Source organism: Piliocolobus tephrosceles, chromosome 19 (genome assembly GCF_002776525.5).
Source record: "Piliocolobus tephrosceles isolate RC106 chromosome 19, ASM277652v3, whole genome shotgun sequence".
In the NCBI taxonomy this organism is placed as follows: Eukaryota; Metazoa; Chordata; class Mammalia; order Primates; family Cercopithecidae; genus Piliocolobus; species Piliocolobus tephrosceles.
In genome coordinates, this window is record NC_045452.1 from 23,018,014 (window position 1) to 23,042,302 (window position 24,289).

Here is a 24,289-nt window from a genome sequence, read left to right on the forward strand (position 1 = left end):
CAGGCTGGTCTCGAACTCCCAACCTTAGGTGATCTGCCCACCTGGGCCTCCCAGAGTGCGGGGACTACAGGTGTGAGCCACTGCGCCCGGCCCCCTGGAGCATTTTAATAGGAGGGAAGGTAGAGAGTAAACTTCCAAGGTGGATGGCTGTGTGTAAACGAGGGGGTCATGATGCCCAGAGCACAGGTTTGAGTGATGACGAAGGAAAGCATATTTGTGCTAAGAACAGTGCCCCACCATTGCTCAGGCTGGCATGGGCACGAAGGGATCCAGGCTCACCAAGCCATCATGTGCCCAAAATGATACAGTGAGAAACCAGTCCTGTAAAGATTAGGACTCGGTTCTGTCTGACTCCGTCTCTAGGCATCACCCTGCATCCCACCACCTCCACTCCCCGGGTCAACTCTTCAAGGATAGGGGACCTCATCTCTTTATCCCTAGAGGCTGGTTCTGCACACAGTGGGTGATGCGAAAAGTGGAGGTGCAAAGGAGGACTTGACTGAGGTCATGAGGCAGCGCGTCTCCCCTGCCAGCGCAGTTAGCTCACTCTCTCCATACTCTCATCGCCACACAGGTCCCACTCTATGACCAGTGGGAGGATGTGATGAAAGGGATGAAGGTGGAGGTGCTCAACAGCGACGCTGTGCTCCCCAGCCGGGTGTACTGGATCGCCTCTGTCATCCAGACAGCAGGTGGGTGTTTGGCCAGGGCAGGGCCAGGGATGTGTCTGCAGAGTGACATCTCTAGATGGGTGGACAGTGTTGTAGGCAGGAGTTGGCTTCATACAAATCCCACCTGCTGGGGTGTCTCTCCCACTTCGAAGGATTCTTCCACCAGAGAAGGGGACACAGAGCTTGGCAGACTTGGAAACTCTCATTTTTTTGTTTTTGTTTTTTTTAGATGGTGTCTTGCTCTTTCACCCAGGCTGGAGTACAGTGGCGCGATCTCAGCTCACTGCAACCTCCGCCTCCTGGGTTCAAGCTATTCTCCTGCCTCAGCCTCCCGAATAGCTGAGACTACAGGCTACCTGGCCACCACACGGCTAATTTTTGTATTTTTAGTAGAGACGGGTTTCACCATCTTGGCCAGGCTGGTCTCAAACTCCTGACCTCAGGTGATCCTCTGCCTCCCAAAGTGCTGGGATTACAAGCGTGAGCCACCGCGCCTGGCTAGAAACCCCAATTTATAAAGTTTGTTCCAGGGCCGGTGTCGTGGCTCACACCTCTAATCCCAGCACTTTGGGAGGCGGAGGCAGGAGGATTGTTTGAGCTCAGGAGTTCGAGACCAGCCTGGGCAACATAGTGAGACACTTATCTCTACAAAAAATGAAAAAAATTTAAAAAGTAAAATTCATTCCAGGGATGGTCAGGTTATAGAGAATTACCTCTCAGCACCATGCCATAATGCTTTCCTGACTAGGAGCATGAATTTGTTTGACGAGGACTGTTGTGGACAACAGGAATACACTTGCCTGGAAGTATACGTGCCAGAAGTCCAGCTTAGGCTAGAGAAAAGAGAAGGCTTAAGAACATACCTTCCCCAGGCCAGGCACGGGGGCTCACGCTTGTAATCCCAGCACTTTGGGAGGCCAAGGAGGGCCACAAGGTCAGGAGATCAAGACCATCCTGGCTAACACGGTGAAACCCTGTCTCTACTAAAAATACAAAAAAAATTAGCCAGGCCTGGTGGCGGGCACCTATAGTCCCAGCTACTCAGGAGGTGGAGCTTGCAGTGAGCTGAGATGGCGCCACTGGACTCCAGCCTGGGCAACAGAGCAAGACTCCGTCTCAAAAAAATAAAAAAAACACAGCATACCTTCCCCAGCTCATCCTCCCTCACAGGTGCCCTTTCCTTTCTTTTCAGGGTATCGGGTGCTGCTTCGGTACGAAGGCTTTGAAAATGATGCCAGCCATGACTTCTGGTGCAACCTGGGAACTGTGGATGTCCACCCCATTGGCTGGTGTGCCATCAACAGCAAGATCCTCGTGCCCCCACGGAGTGAGTTGATGAGAACATCTCCTCTTTTGTTCCTGTAGGGGCCCTGCTAGAGGGGGAGTCCTCTGCTTGTGTTAGGTAGAATGGGAGTCCTGTCTTGTTAGAACAGAATCCACTTGCGCCCTGGCTTCCTGCCCTCCCTGTCTCAGAGGCCCGGGAGCAGATCCACGTGTGGAATCTGAGGTTCTCGGATGAAGTCATTGCTGGCCTCGAGAGGCAGCTATTTTCCTCCCCACTGCTGAGGGTCCCCCGCTCGGGGTCGGTGCTAGCGTCCCTGTCGGTGGAGGTGCCGTCAGTCTGTGTAACCAGGATTCTGCTGGTGCCTCCACAGCCATCCATGCCAAGTTCACCGACTGGAAGGGCTACCTCATGAAACGGCTGGTGGGCTCCAGGACGCTTCCCGTGGATTTCCACATCAAGGTCGGCAGTGAGCCCTTCACTGATGCCCCTTCTTCCGCTCTTCCATGTTTCTCCATCCTCCACGCTACTCACTGGAGCATGTTATCTAAGACTCTCTTGCCTGATGATCTTCAGCAGCTCCACGTTTTGCAAGGCTGGAGACAAATGCTGCTGCTACTTGGTTGCCATCTGCCTTTCTAGCCTGGTGTCAGCCACCGCCCCACCCAGACTGTGCTCCTACCGCACCAGTCATGCTGCTTTGTCTGCCTTTTGCTCTTCCAGAACTTTACCTTTGCTCATAGAATTTTTTAGAAGTGTTCACTCAATAGATTTTATTACATACTTTTTTATTTTTTTTTTATTTTTTTTATTTTTTTTTGAGATGGAGTCTCTCTGTCACCCAGGCGGGGGAGTGCAGTGGCGCGACCTCGGCTCACTGCAAGCTCCGCCTCCCGGGTTCACGCCATTCTCCTGCCTCAGCCTCCCAAGGAGCTGGGACTACAGGCGCCCGCCATCACGCCTGGCTAATTTTTTTGTATTTTTAGTAGAGACGGGGTTTCACCGTGTTAGCCAGGATGGTTTCGATCTCCTGACCTCGTGATCCGCCCGCCTTGGACTCCCAAAGTGCTGGGATTACAGGCATAAGCCACTGCGCCCAGCCTTCTTTTTCTTTTTAAGACAGAGTCTCGCTCTGTTGCCCAGGCTGGAGTGCAGCGGCACAATCTTGGCTCACTGCAACCTCTGCCTCCTGGGCTCAAGCAATTCTTCTGCCTCAGCCTCCCAAGTAGCTGGGATTACAGGTGCATGTGCACCACCATACATGGCTAATTTTTGTATTTCTAGTAGAGATGGGGTTTCACCGTATTGCCCAGGCTTGTCTCGAACTCCTGACTTCAAGTGATCCCCCCGCCTCGGCCTCCCAAAGTGCTGGGATTATAGGCATGAGCCACCGTGCCCGGCCTTACATACTTGTTTACAAGGCAATGTGGGAATACAAAGAATACAGACCCTGCCATCCAGAAATCTTTAGTCTGGCAGAGGAAACGAAAGCCATGCACACGAGTAATTGTAATATAGCCTCGGTTCTGAGCCAGGGGTGTGCCTGGCACAGTATAGGTTAAGGCCTGGCCTGGGGCCCCTCTGGGCTGTTGGATTCTGTCTGGTTTAGGACTCCTGTGTGGCACAGAAACATCTGTTTGGCATTTAATTTTAAGAAATGATTTAGTAAAAATTAAGTCACATATGTACATGGTAAAAGTGACTCATACCTGTCTCAGTGTCTTAGCACTTTGGGAGGCCAAGGCGAGAGGATTACTTGAGGCCAGGAGTCCGAAACCAGCTTAGGCAACACCGTGAGACTTTGTCTCTTAAAAAAAAAAAAAAATTAGTTGGGCTGGGCACAGTGACTCACTCTGTAATCCCAGCACTTTGGGAGGCCAAGGTCGGCAGATCACCTGAGGGCAGGAGTTCCAGACTAGCCTGGCCAACGTGGCAAAACCCCGACTGTACTAGAAATGCAAAAATTAGCTGGGTGCGGTGGCACACACGGGTAATCCCAGCTAACTCAGGAGGCTGAGGTGGGAGAATTGCTTGCACCAGGGAGGCCAAAGTTGCAGTGAGCCGAGATCGTGCCCACTGCACTTCAGCCTGGGCCACAGAGCGAGGAGACTCCATTTCAAAAAAAACAAAAACAAAAATGGCGTAGGATTGTGGGCTGCACTGTGTTGGCTGTAGAGGAAGAGAACGTGGCAGGGAAGGCAGCCCACAGGGGCCTTACCCTGTGTTGTCTCACTCTCCTGAGTGAGCCTCTGGGATACCAGATGTGGGACAGGCAATTGGTGTCAGGGCGTATCCCAAGCCCTTGAGCTGGGCCAGAGCGTCTGTCTGGTTTAGGACCCCTGTGGCAGCTTTGCCTGTTGGCTGCTTTGTGACCTCTGATACGCTTTCCTTCCTGGTGTGTTTGGAAATAGCACTGCTTAGTCTAGTCGTCCGGTTCCTGACCCAGCCGTGCCCTGGGGCTGGAAAAGCCTTACACCCTACCTGTTCCCTGCCCCAGGCAGGACGGCTCTGAAGTCACAGTGAACAAAAAGAACCTCCTCCTCTGTACCCCAGCACCGTGGCTCTCCGTAGAGCGGCCCGAGGGCATCTTGGTCACCATCCGTCATTAGGTCGGTTGCCACCAAGGCCCTGTGAAAGCATTGCAGAGCTGCAGCCCATCAGGGTCCGAGTCGGCACTGGACACAGGAGACACTGGAAAGGGACACAGGCAGACTCAGTTCTCTGGACATGAGTCTCGTATGAGCCACAGGCAGAGGGCTGGGAGGTGGCGGGGAGTGCAGGGTGCCCAGGGGTCAGAGTGCAGAGCCCACAAAGAGCACGGGCTGCACACCAGCTTCCAGGCCCAGCTCTGGCACAAATGAGTCTGTAACTCTGGGCAAGCGTGACCTCTCTGGGTCACTTTTCCTTAGTCTAAAGTGTGTTTTATGATTTGCATCAGCTCATTGGCATTTTGGTGGCGAGAAGTGGCATGCCCATTGCGAGCTGTGTGCCTTCCCTCTGTGTCCTCCTAGGGAGTCAGGGCCAAGGTGAGCCTGGCAGCACAGGTGGTCTCATCTGCCACCTCCCGACTGACGGAGTGGGGGGATAACCCCACACCTTCCCTGTCCTCCACTCACCGTGAAGACACAGCAGGAGGGTCCAGGAGGGCGGGTGGGAGGAGCCCTCGGCCATAGCAGGTCTCTGTTCTGACGTCGTTTCAGATGGTGGAGAGCATGAAGTACCCCTTTAGGCAGGGCATGCGGCTGGAAGTGGTGGACAAGTCCCAGGTGTCACGCACTCGCATGGCCGTGGTGGACACAGTCATCGGGGGTCGCCTACGGCTCCTCTACGAGGATGGTGACAGTGACGACGACTTCTGGTGCCACATGTGGAGCCCCCTGATCCACCCAGTGGGTTGGTCACGACGTGTGGGCCACGGCATCAAGATGTCAGGTTAGCAGAGCCCCAGGCCAGAGGGACTGCACGCTGTGCTTCCCAGGGATGGGGTGGGAGCACCTTCCTACTCCTCACAGCTGCTCAGCAGGTGGAGGTTGGCGTGGCCAGCCTGTGGTGATGACACTGCGCTCCAGAGAGCTTGACACAAGTCACTCCGCTCAACTCGTGAGTGGTAAAATCAGGATTTGAACCCAGATGCCAGCAGCCCCGATCCTCTCCCACGTCCTATGGGAGCGGTCTGGTTTCGACGGCCGAAGAGTCCCTACAGAGAGCTCTGGATGTTTTCTGGACTCAACCTTTCTGTCTGCTCCTCTGGGTGGGGGTCCTGAGACACAGAGATACAGCTGAGAACATGTGCAGAGCAGCCCCACATTCCCAGGGGAGGCGTGGAGATGGCCCAGGAGCCGCCTCCAACTCCCTTCTCTCCCTCATATCCTCTCCCTCTCCTCCAAAGACAGGCGAACTGACATGGCCCATCACCCCACCTTCCGGAAAATCTACTGTGATGCCGTTCCTTACCTGTTCAAGAAGGTGAGACTCAGCCCTTGGGCACTTTTCCCCTCGGCCATGGGTCCATTCCGGGCCTGGGACCTTCCCCTGGGACCGTCCCTTTCCCTCCTGAGGCCTGCTTCCCTTACCTTCCCCCTGGCCTGCCCAGGGAGTCCCCAGCTGTCCCATTCCTTTAAGGTACGAGCCGTCTACACAGAAGGCGGTTGGTTTGAGGAAGGGATGAAGCTGGAGGCCATTGACCCCCTGAATCTGGGCAACATCTGTGTGGCAACTGTCTGTAAGGTGAGCCAGGGCCGGCCCTCCGGCCCCCACATGAGGGGACCCATGTGGCCCAGAGCTCTAACTCCACTCGCCACTGTCAGGGGGTCTCTGGCACAGCCTCTCATCACTGGCTGTGCCCAGAGTCCCTGACTTTTGTGGGTGGGGCCTGGCCTGCCCCTTGCTCAGAATCTGCTTTCATGTCAGGGTCCAAGGCTCACTGGACGAGGGCTTCTTCAACACCTGAGCTGGGTCCTGTGTCAGGGTGGGCCCCTCCCTGTCACCTCACTGGGGCCTTCTTGCTGTGTGCCATCTCCTTTGAGTGCTGGCCTAGGCAAGAGCCACAGCGGGGGTCACCTTGCTCCAAACCTCATCGCCTCAGCCTGAGCAGCACCCTCCACCCCTGCGTGGCCCTCCCGGAGGAGGCTGCTGACTCGTCCACGCCGCGGATCCACTCCATGCCAGGCGCGTGTGCTCACCCGAGAACACGGTCCAACAGGATGGACGCGGCCCCTGCTGGTGTGGTGTTTGCTGTCTAGTGGGGAAGAGAGACAATCCCGTGTGGATGCATCACAGAAGTGCTGTGTGCCCCAGAGAGGCTCAGGTGTCCTCCAGGAGGGCCGTGCCCTAGATCTGTTTGGATCCATCTGCCTCGTGTCCCTGTTGGGCGTGGTGCCAGCCCAGGATGGGTGCAGTTGATGATCTCTGTCTGCCTGCCCCCCCCCACCCCCAGGTTCTCCTGGACGGATACCTGATGATCTGTGTGGACGGGGGGCCCTCCACAGATGGCTCGGACTGGTTCTGCTACCACGCCTCTTCCCATGCCATCTTCCCGGCCACCTTCTGTCAGAAGAATGACATTGAGCTCACGCCCCCAAAAGGTAAGACTAGAGAGGCCGCCACGTGCTGGCCTTGCCATCAGAAGGGGCAGGGTGTCCAGGCGCGGTGGCTCCTGCCTGTAATCCCAGCACTTTGGGAGGCTGAGGCAGGTGGATGACCTGAGGTCAGGAGTTTGAGACCAGCGTGGCCAACATGGCAAAACCTTGTCTCTACTAAAAATACAAAAATTAGCCAGGCGTGGTGGCAGGTGCCTATAATCCTAGCCACTAGGGAGACGGAGGCAAGAGAATCGCTTGAACCCAGGAGGTGGAGGTTGCAGTGAGTCAAGATCATGCCACTGCACTCCAGCCTGGGTGACAGAGCGAGACTGTGTTTTAAAAACAAAACAAAACAGAAGGGGCAGGGCGGGGCCACAAGTCCAGATTGCTGGTCAAGTCAGGCCCCAAAGTCTAGCATTTCAGGGTGTATGGGAAAGGTGACAGAGCCCACCACCAGCCCTTAACTGCTGGGCCGACTCTGCCCCGTGGCCAGTGTATGGTTGATGAACAGAGCTCCCATGTATCCCGCTGGTCAGCAAACAACCTATACAACAGGACTGTGGTGCTAGAGCAGGTGCCACCCTGAGGGGTTGAGAAGGCTGCTGGGGAGACTCCAGGCTGGGTCCTGACCAAGCCGCAGAGCTCCTTCAGCCATGTGTCCTTTCCCCCTGCCCACTTCCTGCTTCCCCTCTCCCTCTGCATCTGAGCTGTCTGCTCCTCCAGGTTATGAGGTACAGACTTTCAACTGGGAGAACTACTTGGAGAAGACCAAGTCGAAAGCCGCCCCATCGAGACTCTTCAACATGGTGAGGAGACTCAAGTGGAGCAAGGGGCCTGCGGGGGCCTCAGGACAGGCCCTGCCTGCTGCTCTCAGCGGTGGCAGTTCCTCCCCTTTCTCTCGAGTCTCTGCTGCTGACATCAGCCACTTTCGGGGGGAAGTCCCCAGCTCTGGCCTGGACACTCCAGTCCCTCTTCCATGGAGGGCGGTGTGGAGAAAGCGGTGCAGTGGGATTGTTGTCTAGAGGAACTTGCCCCAGCAGGCATTCCAGTCCCAGCCCCCTCCCTGCCAGTTCTTCAAGTGCCTCCAGGCCCGGGTGAGCCTGCTGGGGTAGGGAGCTGACTGACTGGCTTGGCCACTGCCTCCTTTTTCTGCCCCAGGATTGCCCAAACCATGGCTTCAAGGTGGGCATGAAGCTGGAAGCCGTGGACCTGATGGAGCCCCGGCTCATCTGTGTGGCCACGGTGAAGCGAGCCGTGCAGCGGCTCCTCAGCATCCACTTTGATGGCTGGGACAGCGAGTACGACCAGTGGGTGGACTGCGAGTCCCCGGACATCTACCCCGTCGGCTGGTGTGAGCTCACCGGCTACCAGCTCCAGCCTCCTGTGGCCGCAGGTCTGGGCTCTCATGACCCTCAGAGACTCCGACTTTCCTCTTCTTTTCTCCTTCTTCCCCCACCCCTGTGCCCATCTCAGTTCTTTGGCATGAGACGGAGACGTCTCATGGACCACTCTTAATAGAGAGTGAGCGCCGTCACCCAGCCCTGCTCCTGACTTCTCTGGCTGCCTTCCTCTCTCCTTCATCTTGCCCACTCTGTCATCTGTTCATGCCCTTGTGCACCCAGGTGAACTACCCAGGTCCCTCTGAGCAGCCCTGGTGACAAGGGTGGGAGGAACGGACAGCTGTTCTCCAGCCCCCTCTCCTCATTGCCGAGCTTTGGCCTTCTATCTTGGGGTGTCCTGTGTGGGAGGGTGGACAGGGTCTCGGGATGCGCCGGTGCCCTGTGTCCTCCCAGGGACCCTCGTCTCATCTCTTTCACCCTTGTCTTTCAACAACAGAACCGGCCACACCGCTGAAGGCCAAAGAGGCCACAAAGAAGAAAAAGAAACAGTTTGGGAAGAAAAGTAAGTACTGCCCCAGTGCAGCCAGGCTGGCGCGGGCCCGGGAGCGGTGGGCTGCGCCCCTGGGAGCAGGCGGGGTCCGCCCCCAGGCAGAGGTGCCCAGGTGCTGTCCTCCTGGCGCGGCTCTCCTCGTGGTCCTGTCCCGCCGCTTCTCCCTTGCTCTTTGGCCTACGGGCCTGTCATCCTGTCTCTGGGGACCCAGACCATAAACAGGGAGTGTTTCGTCTCCGGCCATGGTCAGGGTGCTGAGGAAAAGAGGGAAGAGATTGAGGTTGGGGGATCCCATCCCTGATGCCCCGCGTTCAGAAAAAAAACAGCCTGGCCTGGGCAAGCCGCAGCTGCTGGGTTCTAAAGGAAAAGCCGCAGGAAGAAATAGAAGCTGTCTCTCCAAGGCTCTCATTCTTACCTCGAGACCTCTCTGAGGGTGGGAGAGGGCAGGAGCAAAGGCAGGCAGCTGAGTGGCCGGACTCCACCTGGCACTCAGGCTGTGGGGTGTCGTTTGCCTTGGTGGGGCCTCACTCTACAGATTCTGAGCCCAGCTTGGCTTCCACTTGAGGGGCAGAGTGGGACGGTGCAAAGCCATCCTTCAGAGCCGCAGGCCTGTGACAGCGAGGTGGGCTCCATGGTGTGGTACCATGTGGGGAAGAGGATATTCTGAAACAGGACGAGGTCCCTGGGGCAGGATTAAGATTGAGTGAGGCAGCTAGGCACAGTGGCTCACGCCTGTAATCCTAATACTTTGGGAGGCCAAGGCGGGCGGATCATGAGGTCAGAAGTTCCAAGACCAGCCTGACCAACATGGTGAAACCCCGTCTCTACTAAAATTACAAAAATTAGCCAGGTATGGTGGTGGGCACCTGTAATCCCAGCTACTTGGGAGGCTGAGGCAGGAGAATCACTTGAACCCGGGGGCGGAGGTGGCAGTGAACCCAGATCGTGCCACTGCACTCTAGCCTGGGTGGAAGAGGGAAACTCCATCGCACACACACAAAAAATTGTCATCCCATCACTTTGGGAGGCCGAGGTGGGCAGATCACGAGGTCAGGAGTTCGAGACCGGCCTGACCAACATGGTGAAACCCCCGTCTCTACTAAAAATACAAAAATTAGCCGGGCACACTGGCACACACCTGTAGTCCCAGCTACTTGGGAGGCTGAGGCAGGAGAATTGCTTGAACCAGAGAGGCGGAGGTTGCAGGGAGCTGAGGTTGAGCCACTGCACTCCAGCCTAGGCGACAGAGCAAGACTGTCTCAAAAAAATTGAGTGAGGGTGTGGCATTTATCCAGTAGGCAGAGGTTCTGTACCATTCAAACAGTAGGACTGGGAATGGTGCATGTTGCAGGAAGAAATCAACGATCAAAAACGGGCCAGGTGAGATGGTTCACACCTGTAATCCCAACACTTTGAGAGGCTGAGGTGGGAGGATCTCTTGAGCCCAGGAGTTTGAGACCAGCCTGGGCAACATAGCGAGACCCCTAATTTAAAAAAAAAATTAATTAGCTCGGTATGGTGGCACATGCCTGTAGTCCCAGCTACTCAGGAGGCTAAGGTATGAGGATCACCTGAGCCTGGGAGGTTGAGGCTGCAGTGAGCTGTGATCACCCCACTGCACTCCAGCCTGGGTGACAGAGTGAGACCCTCTTCAAAAAATTTTTATTTATTTAAAAGAAGATTTTAAAAGCAGCTACAACCACGACTGCCTGGGCTTGGTTTGAGGGAGGTGGTGGTATTACTTCCCACTGGAGAGAATCTGAGCTCAGGGCACACAGCCAGGAAGAGGTGTCACACTTGGAGTCCAGGCTTTCTGTCCTCAGACTGGCACTTCTCCCTCTGCCACGCTGCCTGACCACTGGGCGAGGCCTAGTCCGTAAAGCCTCACCTAAATACGACCCTAATGCTGGGTTTGAATCCATTTTTATTCAAAGGGAAAAGAATCCCGCCCACCAAGACGCGGCCCCTCAGACAGGGGTCCAAGAAGCCCCTGCAGGAGGACGACCCTCAGGGTGCCAAGAAGGTCTCGTCGGAGCCCGTTCCTGGCGAGAGTAAGAGCCACCGGGCCGGGTCGAGGCAGGACCAGCCTGCTCCATGCTCAGAGACGACCCCTCTCCTTCCCCACCTGGGCACAGAAGAGTAGAGTCAGGTTTCTTCGGCGTCTCCTGGGCACCAAGCAGTCCTGTACCACTGGACCGAGTGCTTCCCAGACACCCCCCCGAACTGTGAATGGAGCCGAGTCCCCCTCTAGCCAGGCCCCCGGCCCCTCCTCCTCCTCCATCTCTACCCCTACCCCTAGTGCTTGGCAGGGTGGTGACAGATTGGCACATGGCAGTGTCGCTGGCACAGCCTACCTGGCTTGGGGCCTTGGCCTTTTGCTGCTGCCACTGCCCTCCCAGAAGGGAAGCCGGAGGGTGAAGGTGCATCCTAGGCCCCATCTGTAGGGAGCCAGGCCCCTTCCCACCATCGGTAGGGAGCCAGGTCCCTTCCCAGCTCCTCCGTCTGCCCCCACCCCTCCCGGAGTTATTTACTCGCCCACCCACCCGCCTCCCCTCCCTCTTCAGTCATTGCTGTGCGTGTGAAGGAGGAGCATCTAGACGCGGCCTCGCCCCACAAGGCTTCAAGTCCAGAGCTGCCTGTCCCTGTTGAGAACATCAAGGAGGAAACGGACGACTGAGCCTTCCTGCCTCCAGCCTGGCTCCTAGCCGGAAGCCAGCCGGGGTTTCTCTGCCACCACCACCATGCCTCCACCTCACTTTGGCTTGGAGACTGAGCCTATGTGTAAATTCGGCCTGGTGCCGTGAAGGCTGGATGGTGGAGGACCTGCTGGGGTCTCCTGGGACCTGCCTGTTGCCTCTACCCTCCCCTGTGGAAAGGCCTATGTGACGGGCTGCCGGAGGCCCCCGAACTCGTCTGTGAACCACCTTCTCCAGCCAGAGTTCCCAAAGCTGGAACGCTAGCTGCCTGCTCTTCCTTGAGATGGCCTCCCCGGGACCCGCCACAGCCCTCAGTTACCGGGGTGGGGCCACCCCTGTCACACTGTGGAGGACAACACAGTGAAGGTCCTCTGACGGGGAGGTGTGTGATGGGGGCAGCCTCTGCCTCAAAAATTCACCTTGCACAATGCCTCTCAGCCTCGTGCTGGTCCTCTGCCCCTCCGAGCTCCCCAGGGATGGTGGGGACCCAGCTTGGCTCGGCAGCTGAGAAGCAGTGACCAGAATATAGATTTTGGTGACCTGTGTGGCGGCTTTGAGCTGCTTCCTGTGTTTGTGAGGACTGCCGCCATTTCCTAAAGGAAATGCCCCGGCGAGGCCACTGGGAGGAAGATGGCCTGAGTGTGCACTCTGGCTCTGCTACCTGCTCCTGAAGCCCCGCTAAAAATAACTCATCCAAGATTCCTTTGTGGTTAAAGGGTCCAGTTCCGACTGGAGCCCCTGGAGAGCAGGGCTTCTTTGCTGTTTTGACCTTTTGTTCCTGCCTGAATGAAGAAGCCATTCCTGGAGGGGCTGTGAACACAGAACCCTCAGGACAAGGATGACAGAGCTGGAGGACACATCCAGCTGCCACTGCAGCCTCCCTGGGCTCCCCAGACTGTGTACGAGAAGTGAAATCCCCTACTTGCTTGAGCCCGTTTGTTAGATCTCTGTGCCTTGCAGACTGTGTTCTGACCCCCACCTCATGGTATCGATTATGAGGCCACGTGAGTCAAAACACGAGTGTGCGAGGCTGTAAAGAATAAATGTTGCCTGTCATGAGCCTGAGTTCCCTGTCTTAGCCGCGTGTTGTCGTTATTTACGGTTGTGCCATTCTCCCCAAAGACCGTGGGTTCCCCAGAGATGGAGCCTGTGTCTGCCTGTCGTTCCTGGCATAGGCTAGCAGAAAGGTGGCCTTGTGTGTGTGAAGTGGAGCGTGCACATGACCGTGTGTGGCTGGTGCCTAGAGGCCGACTTGATTTGCCGGAGATGGAAGTATTGATCTCTTGGGAAACCTTGTGCCTCAGTTTGCCCTTGGAGGGAATTCAAGTTCTTAAAGAGTCCCAGCAGTGGGGCTGCTGGCAGGGAGGCATTTGCAAACCCCTCATCCCTGCTTCTCGGGCCTGAGGACGCACAGAGGCTCCTGGTACAGGTGAGACCAAATCCAGACCCTTCAGGAGCCTGCCCTGCCCCCCTCGTCCTTTATGGTCCCCCAGTCTAGCCCCTCTGCTCCAGGGAAAGGGATGGATGCAAAGAACTCTATTGTACCAAGAGCCCCTCCCCAGGTGCCAGATTCAACAGGTATCTAAATGGCTCATTTTACCTTCACAGTAGCCCTGTGCGGTACTGATGGGAAAAAGGAAGCCTCAGTACGGTGTGGTAACTTGGCTGCTTCAATTCACACCTGTTAAGGACGGCAGCGGGGTTGAACCCAGCTTTGTCTGCCGGATGACCTAGTAGTGAGGCAGTCATTCAGGCTTCCCGAGCATCTCCTGGGTGCCAGACACCAAGCTAGACACAGGCATCAAGGGAGACTGGCAGACGTCCATCCTCGCGCCTTCAGCAGGCGAGCATCTCCAGCCTGGAACACTGCCAGTGCCTGAGCCTCAACATAAGAGCCTTCTGCCTTGAATTCCTTTGTATTCCTGGGAAGAAACTGCTACCTTTTTTTTTTTTTTTTTTTTTTTTTTGAGACGGAGTTTCACTCTTACTGCCCAAGCTGGAGTGCAATGGCATGACCTCGGCTCACCGCAAAATAACCTCCGCTTCCCAGGTTCAAGTGATTCTCCTGTCTCAGCCTCCCGAGTGGGATTACAGGCACGCACCACCACGCTCGGCTAATCTTTTGTGTTTTTAGTAGAAATGGGGTTTCACCATGTTGGCCAGGCTGGTCTCAAACTCCTGACCTCAGGTGATCCGCCCACCTTGGCCTCCCAAAGTGCCGGGATTATAGGCGTGAGCCCCTATGTCCGGACTGGTTTAACCTTTTTTTTTTTTTTTTTTGAAAAAAAAGCTCTATTGCCCAGGCTGGAGTGCAATGGCGTAATCTCAGCTCACCACCAAGATATATCCACCTCCTGGGTTCAAGTGATTCTCCTGCCTCAGCCTCTGGAGTAGCTGGGATTACAGGCCTGCACCACCATGCCTGGCTAATTTTGTATTTTTAGTAGAGGCAAGGTTTCTCCATGTTGGTCAGGCTGGTCTTGAACTCCCGACCTCAAGTGATCCGCCCGCCTGGGCCTCCCAAAGTGCTGCGATTACAGGCGTGAGCCACCGCACCCAGCTGGAAACTGCTGCTTTCATCCAAATCACCCACAATACTGAGAGGAGTATTTCCATGTCAGAAGGGGTGGCTAGGTCAAATGGCCTGAGAGTTTCCGATTCCAAAGCTTCCGTACTGTGTGTGGGGGTGGGGACCGGGGGTGTCTTCCCCTTTTAACTAAAGCCCTGACCTGGAAGTAGACTCATCGGAGCTTCCACTCCTGAGCCCAGCTCAGCTTCCACACGAGCCTCCCGGGGCTGACGCAGGAAGCAAGCACCGCTGCCGTTCCCTAGTTGTGCAGGTGACTGCCAAGCGCGATTAGTACTGCTGTCATCAGTTCTAGCTCCGGGTCTGGCTTCTACGGCAGAACTTGCTCACCTTCAGCTTGGGGTCTTTTCAGGGTTCCTTCCCGTGTCCCAGCCAGAAATCAGGAACACTTAATGGACTGACTTGTGCCCATCCCAAAAGGCTGGAGCCCTAACCCCAGTACCTCAGAGTATGACCTTACTTGGAAATAGATTCCTTGCAGAAGTGATGAAGTTAAAATGATGTCATTAGGTTGGGTCCTAATCTAATAGACTGTTATGCTTATAAAAAGGGAAATTTGGCTGGGTACAGTGGCTCACACCTGTAATCCCAGCACTTTGGGAGGCTGAGGCAGGTGGATCAACTGAGGTCAGGAGTTCGAGACCAGCCTGAGCAACATGGTGAAACCCCTTTTCTACTAAAAATACAAAAGTTAGCCAGGCATGGTGGCACGTGCCTGTAGTCCCAGCTACTTGGGAGGCTGAGGCAGGAGAATCGGTTGAACCCAGGAGGCAGCGGTTGCAGTGAGCTGAGACGGCCATTGCATTCCATCCAGCCTGGGCAACAAGAGCGAAACTCCATCTCAGAAAATAAAAAGGGGGGTGAGGAATCTGGGCAGAGACATATGATAGAGGGAAGATGATGACACACAACATCACGTGAAGGTGGAGACAGAGATGGGGATTCTGCTACCACAGGTCAGAGAGCATCTGGGGCCACCAGAAGCTGGAGGAGGCAAGGGGGGACCCTTTCAATACCAGTTCCAGAGAGCACGCCCCTGCCAACACCTCGACGGCTGACCCCTAGCCTACAGAAGCTCTGCTATTCTAAGCCACCCAGCTCCTAGCATTTTGTTGTGGCGGTTGTAGGGGATGAATACAAACACCAGCTAATGGCCCCAGGAATCCCAGATGTTAAAAAAGCAGGTCCAGGGGAGACAGAGCCCTCTCCCCACCTTCCCAGGCCTCACTGTATTCGCTTTCCCTCGAAGGACTGCCTCTCCCCTTTGCACACCCCCATGGCCTTATCAGGCACTGGTTCCCACATGCCGGGGTGCCCGTATCTTTTGCACCCTTCTCTGATATGCTGTGAGTTTGCTACAACTGAGGGGCCACACTGGGACTGGATATGTCAGGATGGTGAATGTAATATCAAGTGGGGTCCAAACTACAGCTGACAGGTGGTGGGAGGCAGAGCCAATGACGCACCTGCACTTCCGCTCTTCCCGTCCCTGGGATCCTGGGATGAGGGAGGCCCCTTAGGTCAGGCTGGGACATGGTTAACAGTGATCCAGCAAATACAGAAACAGCAGGACTGATTTTAGGGACACATCTGGACCAGCACACTGGGGCTTATAGGAAAGGCCACTGTCTCACAACAGGAGCAAATGGCCATTTCCTTGCAAACCCATCCTGGGTCTAGCCCAGAAGTGGGGTCAGGGAGAAGGGGAGAATGGGACGATGGATATTATTATTAATTATTATTATTATTATTATTATTATTGAGATGGAGTCTCGCTCTGTCGCCCAGGCTGGAGTGCAGTGGCATGATCTCCGCTCACTGCAACCTCTGCCTCCCGGGTTCAAGCGATTCTCCTGCCTCAGCCTCCCAAGTAGCTGGGACTACAGGCACTTGCCACCACACCCGGCTGATTTTTGTATTTTTTGTTTTTTTGTGTTTTTTTTTGAGACAGAGTCTCGCTGTGTCGCCCAAGCTGGAGTGCAGTGGTGCGATCTCGGCTCACTGCAAGCTCCGCCTCCCGGGTTTACGCCATTCTCCTGCCTCAGCCTCCGAGTAGCTGGGACTACAGGCGCCCGTCACCACGCCTGGATAGTTTTTTGTATTTTTAGTAGATCCCTGTTAGCCAGGATGGTCTTGATCTCCTGACCTCGTGATCCACCCATCTCGGCCTCCCAAAGTGCTGGGATTACAGGCTTGAGCCACCGCGCCTGGCCGATTTTTGTGTTTTTTAGTAGAGATGGGGTTTCACCATGTTGGCCAGGATGGTCTCGACCTCTTGACCTCGTGATCTGCCCACCTCGGTCTCCCGAAGTGCTAGGATTACAGGCGTGAGCCACCGCGCCCGGCCTCGGATGGACATTATTGAACTGACACAACCGGGTCATTGCCCAGGTCTGGAACCACGTGAATCAGGACCAAGCCAAGTCAGGCTCCTGCTTCCTGGGGACTTTGGAACCTGGCCCACCACCCACCAAGGCCTCACCCTCCTGCCCCATGGCCAACCTTATCTGCTGCACGCTGTCTTCCTTTGATGGAGGTTTTCCTGGTGCTGGGCCTGGAGGCTGGTGTCCGCTTGGCCTTCCTGGCACCCCAGCCTGGGCAGGCTTCAAAGACAGCAGCTGCAGCCTTCACCCTCTGGCCACGGGCACTGGGAGGGGTGGCGCAGGCGGCCCCCACCCGCAGGTTCAGCCCAGTGAGCCACCTGAAGAGAAGAGAGAGCTGGGGAGCTGGCTGTGCTGACTTTGCTCCAGTGGCCTGGAGCCAGGTGGGCACTGGGTGTGGGGCAGGGTTGGTGCAGAAGGCAGCACAAGGCCACAGGCAGCGTGCATTCACTCAACAAGCATTTGCCAGCTTTACTGAGGAGGTCAAGGAGGCCACCAGGACTTTGGGAGTGGTGGAGCCTACAGGTGACAGCAGGCTCTGCTGAGAATCTTGGCGGCTCACCAATTATGTGACCTACAAGCCACTTCAAGCCTCCGACCCCTTCTTTGTAAAAAGGGGAAAATAATAGTAATAATAAACAGTTAGAGGGCTTACAACATAGCAGACACCGTTCAAATCAACTTACGTATGCTAATTTCATTCTTACAACAACCATCATGAGGTTAGATACTACATCCCCCCTTTTTACAGATGGGCAGGAAAGGTTATGGGGCTTGAAGAGTTAGTTGGTAAAATGGCAGAGAGGTCTGTAGGACTCCAGGCCTCTTGTGATCTGTTTTTTTTTTTGTTGTTGTTCTTTTTTTTTGAGATGGAGTCTCACTCTGTAGACCAGGCTGGAGTGAAGTAGGGCGATCTTGGCTCACTGAAACCTCTACCTCCCAGGTTCAAGCGATTCTCCTGCCTCAGCCTTCCAAGTAGCCGGGACTACAGGCACCCACTACCATGCCCAGCTAATTTTTGTATTTTTAGTAGAGACAGAGTTTCACCATGTTGGCCAGGCTGGTCTCAAACTCCTGACCTCAGGTGATCCGCCCGCCTTGGCCTCCCAAAGTGCTGGGATTACAGGCGTAAGCCACCATCCCTGGCCTCTTGTGACTTTCTTATGTAATTATGTAAAGTGGCTTTGCCTGTGTATTAGGTCCCAGACTGCTGGGCAGAGCAGATACTATTCCTACTTTACAGATGATGAAATCAAGGCCCAGAGAAGTCCACCCCCAACCTCCCCGGGAAGGGTAACTGACCCTGGAAAGGGCTCATACATGCCTGGCTCTCGTGGGACTTCCCCTCCCCCCAAGCTGCTCAGATGGGCATGGACATAGTGTGCCCAGGGAGATGACAGGGGCTTGACCAAGAGCGGCTGGGTGGTCTCTGGCTGGAGGTCTAGGTGGGGGTGCCCACCTGTGCAGCGGAAGCAGCTGGCAGTCACAGTGGAAGGGATTGCTGCTGAGGTCGATGAGCTCCAGCTGGCTGAGGCTGGGCAGGGCAGGCAGGGCCCGAAGCTGGTTCTTCTGCAGGTGCAGGCTCTGGAGCCCGGGCCCCAGGCCTGAAAAGGCCCCAGAAGAAATCTGCAAGGAGTTGCCAGGCCCCAGTGTGAGCTCCTGGCAGACCTGTCCCATCCCCAAGTCTGGAAGGAAGCCCCATCTTCCCTCAGCAGAAGAGAAGCTGGAGAGCCCAAGATGGTCCAGCCAGGAAGTGCAGTGCCGGGTCAAAGCCCAGGCTGGTCCGATGTCAAAGCACTTGCTCTGTCCAAGTCACCCAGGTGCCCAGTTCATGGTCCACCCCATCACCCAATAATGGCAAAGCCTCTTGGGGGCTCTCAATATGTACAAACGGTAGATGACCCCATGGTCCCAAATTCCTCCTTACTCTATGCTCCCGCAATGCCCTCCTGTGCAGGCACCGTGTGTGGCCTGGGTTGTGCCTGGACTGTCACTCACACCAGCAGAGGCAGTACTGGTTCATCTCAGGGTCCCTGTGCCCAGCCTGAGACCTGGCACCAAGGGGCTGGCAAATGCTTATTGAGCGAATGCACGCTGCCTGTGGCCTTGTGCCGCCTCCCGCACCAACCCCACCGCATGCCCAGTGCCCACCTGCTCCAGGCCACTGCTGTTCAGGAAGAGGTGCTGCAGCGACCTGCGCACAGGCTGGAAGGCCCCGTCATGCAAGGCCTTGAGTGGATTGCCCGAGAGCTGCAGCTCCAGGAGGGCAGGCAGCCCCTCCAGGGCGCCAGTGGGCACCTCTCGCAGCTGATTCCTGTCCAGGTGCAGCTTCTCCAGCTCCCGAGCTGGGCCCAGTGCCCCAGGGGACACTTCGGTGATGCGGTTTCCACTCAGGTAGAGCCAGCGCAAGGCCCGTGTTCCCCCCAGGTCCCCGGGTGCCAGGCGGTCCACTGCGTTGTCCTGTAGGTGCAGGGAGAAGAGGCTGGGCAGGGCGCGCAGGGCGGCCCCTGGCACCTGCAGGAAACGGTTGCGCTCCAGGTATAGGTAGCCGAGGCGGGGGACCCCTGCAAGGGCAGCAGCGCTGAGGCCTGCGAGCTGGTTGTCGGAGAGGTACAGGTAGATCAGGCGGCCCAGCCCCGCCAGGGCGCCCGCCTTCAGCTCCGCGATGCCGCAGTGCTGCAGGTGCAGCGACACCAGGTGGCCCAGGCCGGGGAAGGCCGCTCGAGGCACCAAGGGGAAGTGGTTCCGCCTCAGGTCCAGGAGCAGGGTGTCGTTGGGGAAGCCGCGGGGCACCGCCTGCAGGCCGCAGCCCTCGCAGCTGCTGTGCCGGGACTCGGGGGCGCACACGCAGACGCGAGGGCAGGGCGCGACTGCCCGCTCCTCCCCCGGGCCGCGCGGTGGGTCGCGCGGAGGGGCGCGGGGCCCGGGCCCAGCCCGCTCCTCCTGCTCTTCCTCTTCCTGCGCCGCGTCCCCCGGGCAGCGCAGGTCCCAGGGCCGCAGGGCGTCCAGAGCCTCGCCCCGCAGGCGCCGCGGCCCCCGGCACGCGCCGTCCGAGCGCACGCGCGCCCGCGCCAGCCACTCGAGTAGGGGCCGCGCCTGGCAGCCGCACCACAGCGGATTCCCCTGCAGCCGCAGTCGGCGCAGCTGGCCCGGACCCTGCAGCGGGGGCAGGGTGTCTAGCTGGTTCCCGCGGAGGTCAAGGGTGTGCAGGCGCGGGCAGTGCGCGAAGGCCCTGGGACCCAGGGCCTGCAGGGCCCCGCCGTCCAGCAGCAGCTCCCGCAGGCCGGGCAGCGCCAGCCCGTCCTCCTCGCCCGCGTAGGTGAGCGGGTTGTGGCCCAGCTCCAGACGGGCCAGGCCGCGGGCCTGGGACAAGGCCGGGCCGGGCAGAGCCTGGAGCTCGTTGTGGTGCAGGCTGAGCCGTCGCAGGGCGGGCAGGCCAGCCAGGGCCTCGGGGGCCAGCACGCTGAGCGCGTTGTGCGACAGCCGCAGCCAGCGGACGCGCAGTAGCCCCTGGAAGGCCATGGCGGGCAGGTAGACCAGGGCGTTGTGGGCCAGGTTTAGCGTGGCCAGCGCACCCAGTGCCCCGAACGTCCCCGGCCGCAGCTCCTCCAGTGCGTTCCCCTCCAGCTCCAGCCGCCGCAGCGAGCCCAGCCCGTCCAGCGCCTCCTGGGGCAGCTCACGCAGGTGGTTGGAGGCCAGGTTGAGCAGGAGCAGGCGGCCCAGGCCACGGAAGGCGCCCTCGGCCACCAGCTCCACCTGGCAGTGGCGCAGGTCCAGGTGTGTGAGGTGAGGCAGGCCCTGGAAGGCGGCTGCGGGGATCACCTTCAGCAAATTGCCCTGCAGGTTCAGCCGCTGGGTCAGCTGGGGACGGCGAGGGGAAAGTGGGGCTGAGCCAGGCAGGGACCCCGCCTTTGCAAGTGCTGCTCCTTCCCCGGAACACCCTTCTCTCCTGTCACCTTTCCCGTATTTCTCTTCATCCGACCCCTGACACCTCCTCCAGGAAGCCTTCCTCTCCAGTGCCCTGGGCATCACCCACTGTGGCACTTTTCACACTGCTGTCCCTGCCTCCTCGCTGTCTCTCCTCCACTAGCTGATGACTCGGCAGAGCAGAGACCACACCTCACCCTGCCACAGCCCCACGTCTCTGCCACAGCATCTGCAGTGAATTCAGTATTGATCTATGGGTCACCTACTTATTCCATTCACACAGTAAGGATTTTAAATAGATCATCTCCCTGTTACTGCTTTTTATTATTCCCATTTTATAGACTTATAAACTAAGGCTCAAAGAGAAGTAACTTGCCAAGGTCTCCCGGGCAGGCAGTGGCACATCAACTGGTGCCCAGCCCAGGCTCCTCCCTCTGGGTCCCCACCCTGCCCCACTGCCACTCTGTGTCCATGCTCCTTCCCTGCTGACCTCAGGGATGGCGTCTGGCACCTCAGTCAGGTTCTGGTGCCGGCAGGCAACGTGCCGTCTGGAGTTGTCACAGATGCAGGCCTGTGGGCAGCGCTGGGCGGTGGCCTGCCTAGCTGGGCCCAGCAGCAGAAGTACAAGCAGCCGCAGCACCAAGGAGACATGGGTGGAGCTCCGGGGCCTGGGACGGGGAGGGAGAGTCTGCTGTGCACAGGGGCTGAGGCCACATGCTGTCCCTCACTTAGTCCCAGCCAAGTGCAGCTCCTGCCCCGAAAACCCCTCAGAGCCTCCTCCTCTGGGCCCAGGAAAGTGTCCATCACCCTGAGCCTCCCGGCCCCCACCCCCCACACAGTGGAGGTCCTATGATTAGTCCTGTTTTACATGGGAGGAAACGGAGAAATGTGTGAATGTATCACATTGACTTAGCCATCCAGCTTGGACATGGGCTACCTCCAATTTTTTGCTATTTACAAACAATATTGCAAATAATATCCAAATACGCATCTTCCCAGCTCATGTTTTTTTTTTTTTTTTTTTTTTTTTTTGAGACGGAGTCTTGCTCTGTCACCCAAGCTGGAGTGCAGTGGCCGGATCTCAGCTCACTGCAAGCTCCGCCTCCCGGGTTCACGCCATTCTCCTGCCTCAGCCTCCCGAGTAGCTGGGACTACAGGCGCCCGCCACCTCGCCCGGCTAGTTTTTTGTACTTTTTAGTAGAGACGGGGTTTCACCGTGTTAGCCAGGATGGTCTCGATCTCCTGACCTTGTGATCCGCCCGCCTCGGCCTCCCAAAGTGCTGGGATTACAGGCTTGAGCCACCGCGCCCGGCCTCATGTTTGTTTTTTAAATAATACATCCAGACCATGGCCGATGTTTATGGTCAGAAAAGTGACCTGGTGAGTCCCTTTGCCTCTCTGCCCAGTGGCTCAGTGAGGACTTGCTGACCGAGAATGACTCCGGTTCAGAGCATGTACTCGGGCTGTGGTGAGGCTCCGGTTCAGGGCAGGCTCAGAAGCAGCCTGTCCTCCGACTGATACGATGCCAGCTCCCAGGTAGCAGGAGCATAACGGTGCCCACCGGAAGGGAGGGAGGCATCCAGTCTGGGTCCTTGAGCATTTTTTTGCTTTGTTTTGTTTAAATAGAGACAAGCCTTGCTCTGTTGCCCAAGCTGGAGTCTGGAGTGCAGCTCACTGCAGCCTTCACCTCCTGGGCTAAACTGATCCTTTCATCTCGGCCTCTTGAGTAGCTGGGACAACAGGCACTTACCACCACATTTGGCTAATTTTTTATTTCTGGTAGAGACAGGGTCTTGCTATGTTGCCCAGGCTGGTCTTGAATTCCTGGCCTCAAGTGATTGTCCCACCTTGGCCTCCCAAAGCGCTAGGATGACAGGCCCACCTCCCCTGCCCAGCTGGCCCCTCTGTTCTCAGCCTGTGTCAGGCATGGCCTCTCCCCATCGCTGGGCTGGTCCCCCGCCCCCAGGAGCCTCCCTCTCGCTGCTCCCTGCACTGTCGTCTGTTTTGGGGTCTCCTTTGGGTCCCAGGCTCCAGTCCCTGCCTTGGAGTTAGGGGCTTCTCCAGAGCCTATGGTGAAGGCTGTGCTTCAGGGCAGGCCAGGGAGGGGACTCATGGGGACAGATCGCTGACGCGACAAGCATTCAGAACACAGGGACCACTGCTGGGCTCTCAGACAAGCCCCGGAGGACCAGTCCCCGGCACATGTGTCTCAGAGCCCACGTTGGGAGACCCCCCTCCTGGAGAACCCCAGGAAGGCCCCAGAGCCCCTGCCCGCCAGCCTCTCAAGAGGTCCAGAGAGGGGCAGAGACTTACCTGAGGCCGCTCAGCTGCTCTGAACCCCCCCTTGCACCATCGGGCCCAAAGACTCACCCCTCCATGCCGCCTGGAACTGCTGGTCCAGCCTGGAGGCGCAGCGCAGGGAAAGGCTGTCCCCGCCTGGTGGGAGCCCCCCTCTGCGGCCCGCAGGCCTGGCAGCTGGGACAGGGCTGAATGGGAGGCATTGTCGGCGGACCAGGCAAGCCAGGCTTCCCCCGGCTGAGGTGAAGGAGGGGCGGGCAGCGGGCGGGAGCAGCGGCTGGAGTTACAGGGCCTCCTGCCTGCCCCAGCCCAGGATGGAGGCCCGGGCCCGAATTCTTGGTGCACCAGCAGTGGCCCGGGAGTCAGCAGTCCGGGCTCCCTCCTGCCATGTGGGCTGCCCTCCCAGAGGCTGCTTCCTCGTCTCTGAAAAACACGTCCCATTAATAAGTAGCTCTGCGGTCACAGTGGGGGTTCAGGCCCACACCTGGCACATAGTGGGTGCTCCAGAACAGGTGGCCCTTTCCTTCCATCTGTTTGTGCTTATGCATTTACATGCATTGTTTAATACTGGGCATACAGGACTCCGGACATTCAATGTTTTCACTTAACCTCAGCTTACTGGGAGTTATCCAAATTGATTCTTCTGAATCTCATTTATTCTGTGGTATAGTATTCCATTGTGTGAATGTATCACATTGACTTAGCCATTCATCTTGGACATTGGCTACCTCCAATTTTTTGCTATTTACAAACAATATTGCAAAGAATATCCAAATACGCATCTTCCCAGGCTCATGTTTGTTTTTTAAATAATACATCCAGACCATGGCCAAAGTTTATATATGTTATGATTTTTCAGATTCCTGTTTCTGATGGAATTGTATCTTCCATTATTGTTTGTTTCCTTTAATTGGAAACAGGGGCCAGGCACAGTGGCTCACACTTGTAATCTGAGCACTTTGGGAGGCTGAGGTGGGAGGATCAGCTGAACCCAGGAGTTTGAGACCAGCCTGGGCAACACAAACTCTGTCTCAAGAGAAAAGAAAAGAAAAAAAAAGGCCGGGCGCGGTGGCTCAAGCCTGTAATCCCAGCACTTTGGGAGGCCGAGACGGGCGGATCATGAGGTCAGGAGATCGAGACCATCCTGGCTAACACAGTGAAACCCCGTCTCTACTAAAAAATACAAAAAAAACCGAGCCGGGCGAGGTGGCGGGCGCCTGTAGTCCCAGCTACTCGGGAGGCTGAGGCAGGAGAATGGCGTAAACCCGGGAGGCGGAGCTTGCAGTGAGCTGAGATCCGGCCACTGCACTCCAGCCCGGGCGACAGAGCGAGACTCCCTCTCAAAAAAAAAAAATAAAAAAAAAAAAAAAGAAAAGAAATATATATATATGTGTCTATTTTTATATATAATAAAAATATAAATGTGTGTGATATTTATATATGTAAAACAAAAACAATGAACATCTGTGTGTACTT

General features: G+C 56.8%; 2 protein-coding genes across 4 annotated transcripts in view; one reads left to right on the forward strand and one right to left on the reverse strand.

Moving 5' to 3' along the window:
• Positions 1–12,682, forward strand: part of L3MBTL2 (L3MBTL histone methyl-lysine binding protein 2) — a 25,399-nt gene extending 12,717 nt beyond the window's left edge. For both annotated transcript variants that reach the window (XM_023221887.1, XM_023221888.1), the window contains exons 6-17: positions 575–692; positions 1,864–1,998; positions 2,327–2,415; positions 5,154–5,385; positions 5,843–5,919; positions 6,076–6,180; positions 6,890–7,037; positions 7,758–7,840; positions 8,193–8,427; positions 8,871–8,936; positions 10,859–10,975; positions 11,489–12,682. In XM_023221887.1, coding sequence (XP_023077655.1) covers positions 575–692; positions 1,864–1,998; positions 2,327–2,415; positions 5,154–5,385; positions 5,843–5,919; positions 6,076–6,180; positions 6,890–7,037; positions 7,758–7,840; positions 8,193–8,427; positions 8,871–8,936; positions 10,859–10,975; positions 11,489–11,601 — 1,518 coding nt within the window. In that variant the 3' untranslated portion in view covers positions 11,602–12,682. The remainder of the gene's footprint in view (positions 1–574; positions 693–1,863; positions 1,999–2,326; positions 2,416–5,153; positions 5,386–5,842; positions 5,920–6,075; positions 6,181–6,889; positions 7,038–7,757; positions 7,841–8,192; positions 8,428–8,870; positions 8,937–10,858; positions 10,976–11,488) is intronic.
• Positions 10,829–22,937, reverse strand: CHADL (chondroadherin like). Of its 2 annotated transcripts, none has more exons than XM_023221884.1 (6): positions 22,886–22,937; positions 21,006–21,183; positions 18,740–20,449; positions 18,048–18,214; positions 16,710–16,908; positions 10,829–11,049 (listed from the first exon to the last, which is right to left on the reverse strand). In XM_023221884.1, exons 1-6 carry the CDS (start codon positions 22,891–22,893, stop codon positions 11,023–11,025), a joined length of 2,289 nt encoding a protein of 762 aa, XP_023077652.1. In that variant the 5' UTR covers positions 22,894–22,937; the 3' UTR covers positions 10,829–11,022. The 2 variants fall into 2 exon arrangements, with proteins under 2 accessions (XP_023077652.1, XP_023077654.1); XM_023221886.1 differs by having other exon boundaries at positions 10,832–11,049; positions 16,710–16,761; positions 18,129–18,214; positions 22,886–22,900.
• Positions 22,938–24,289: the final 1,352 nt, after the last annotated feature.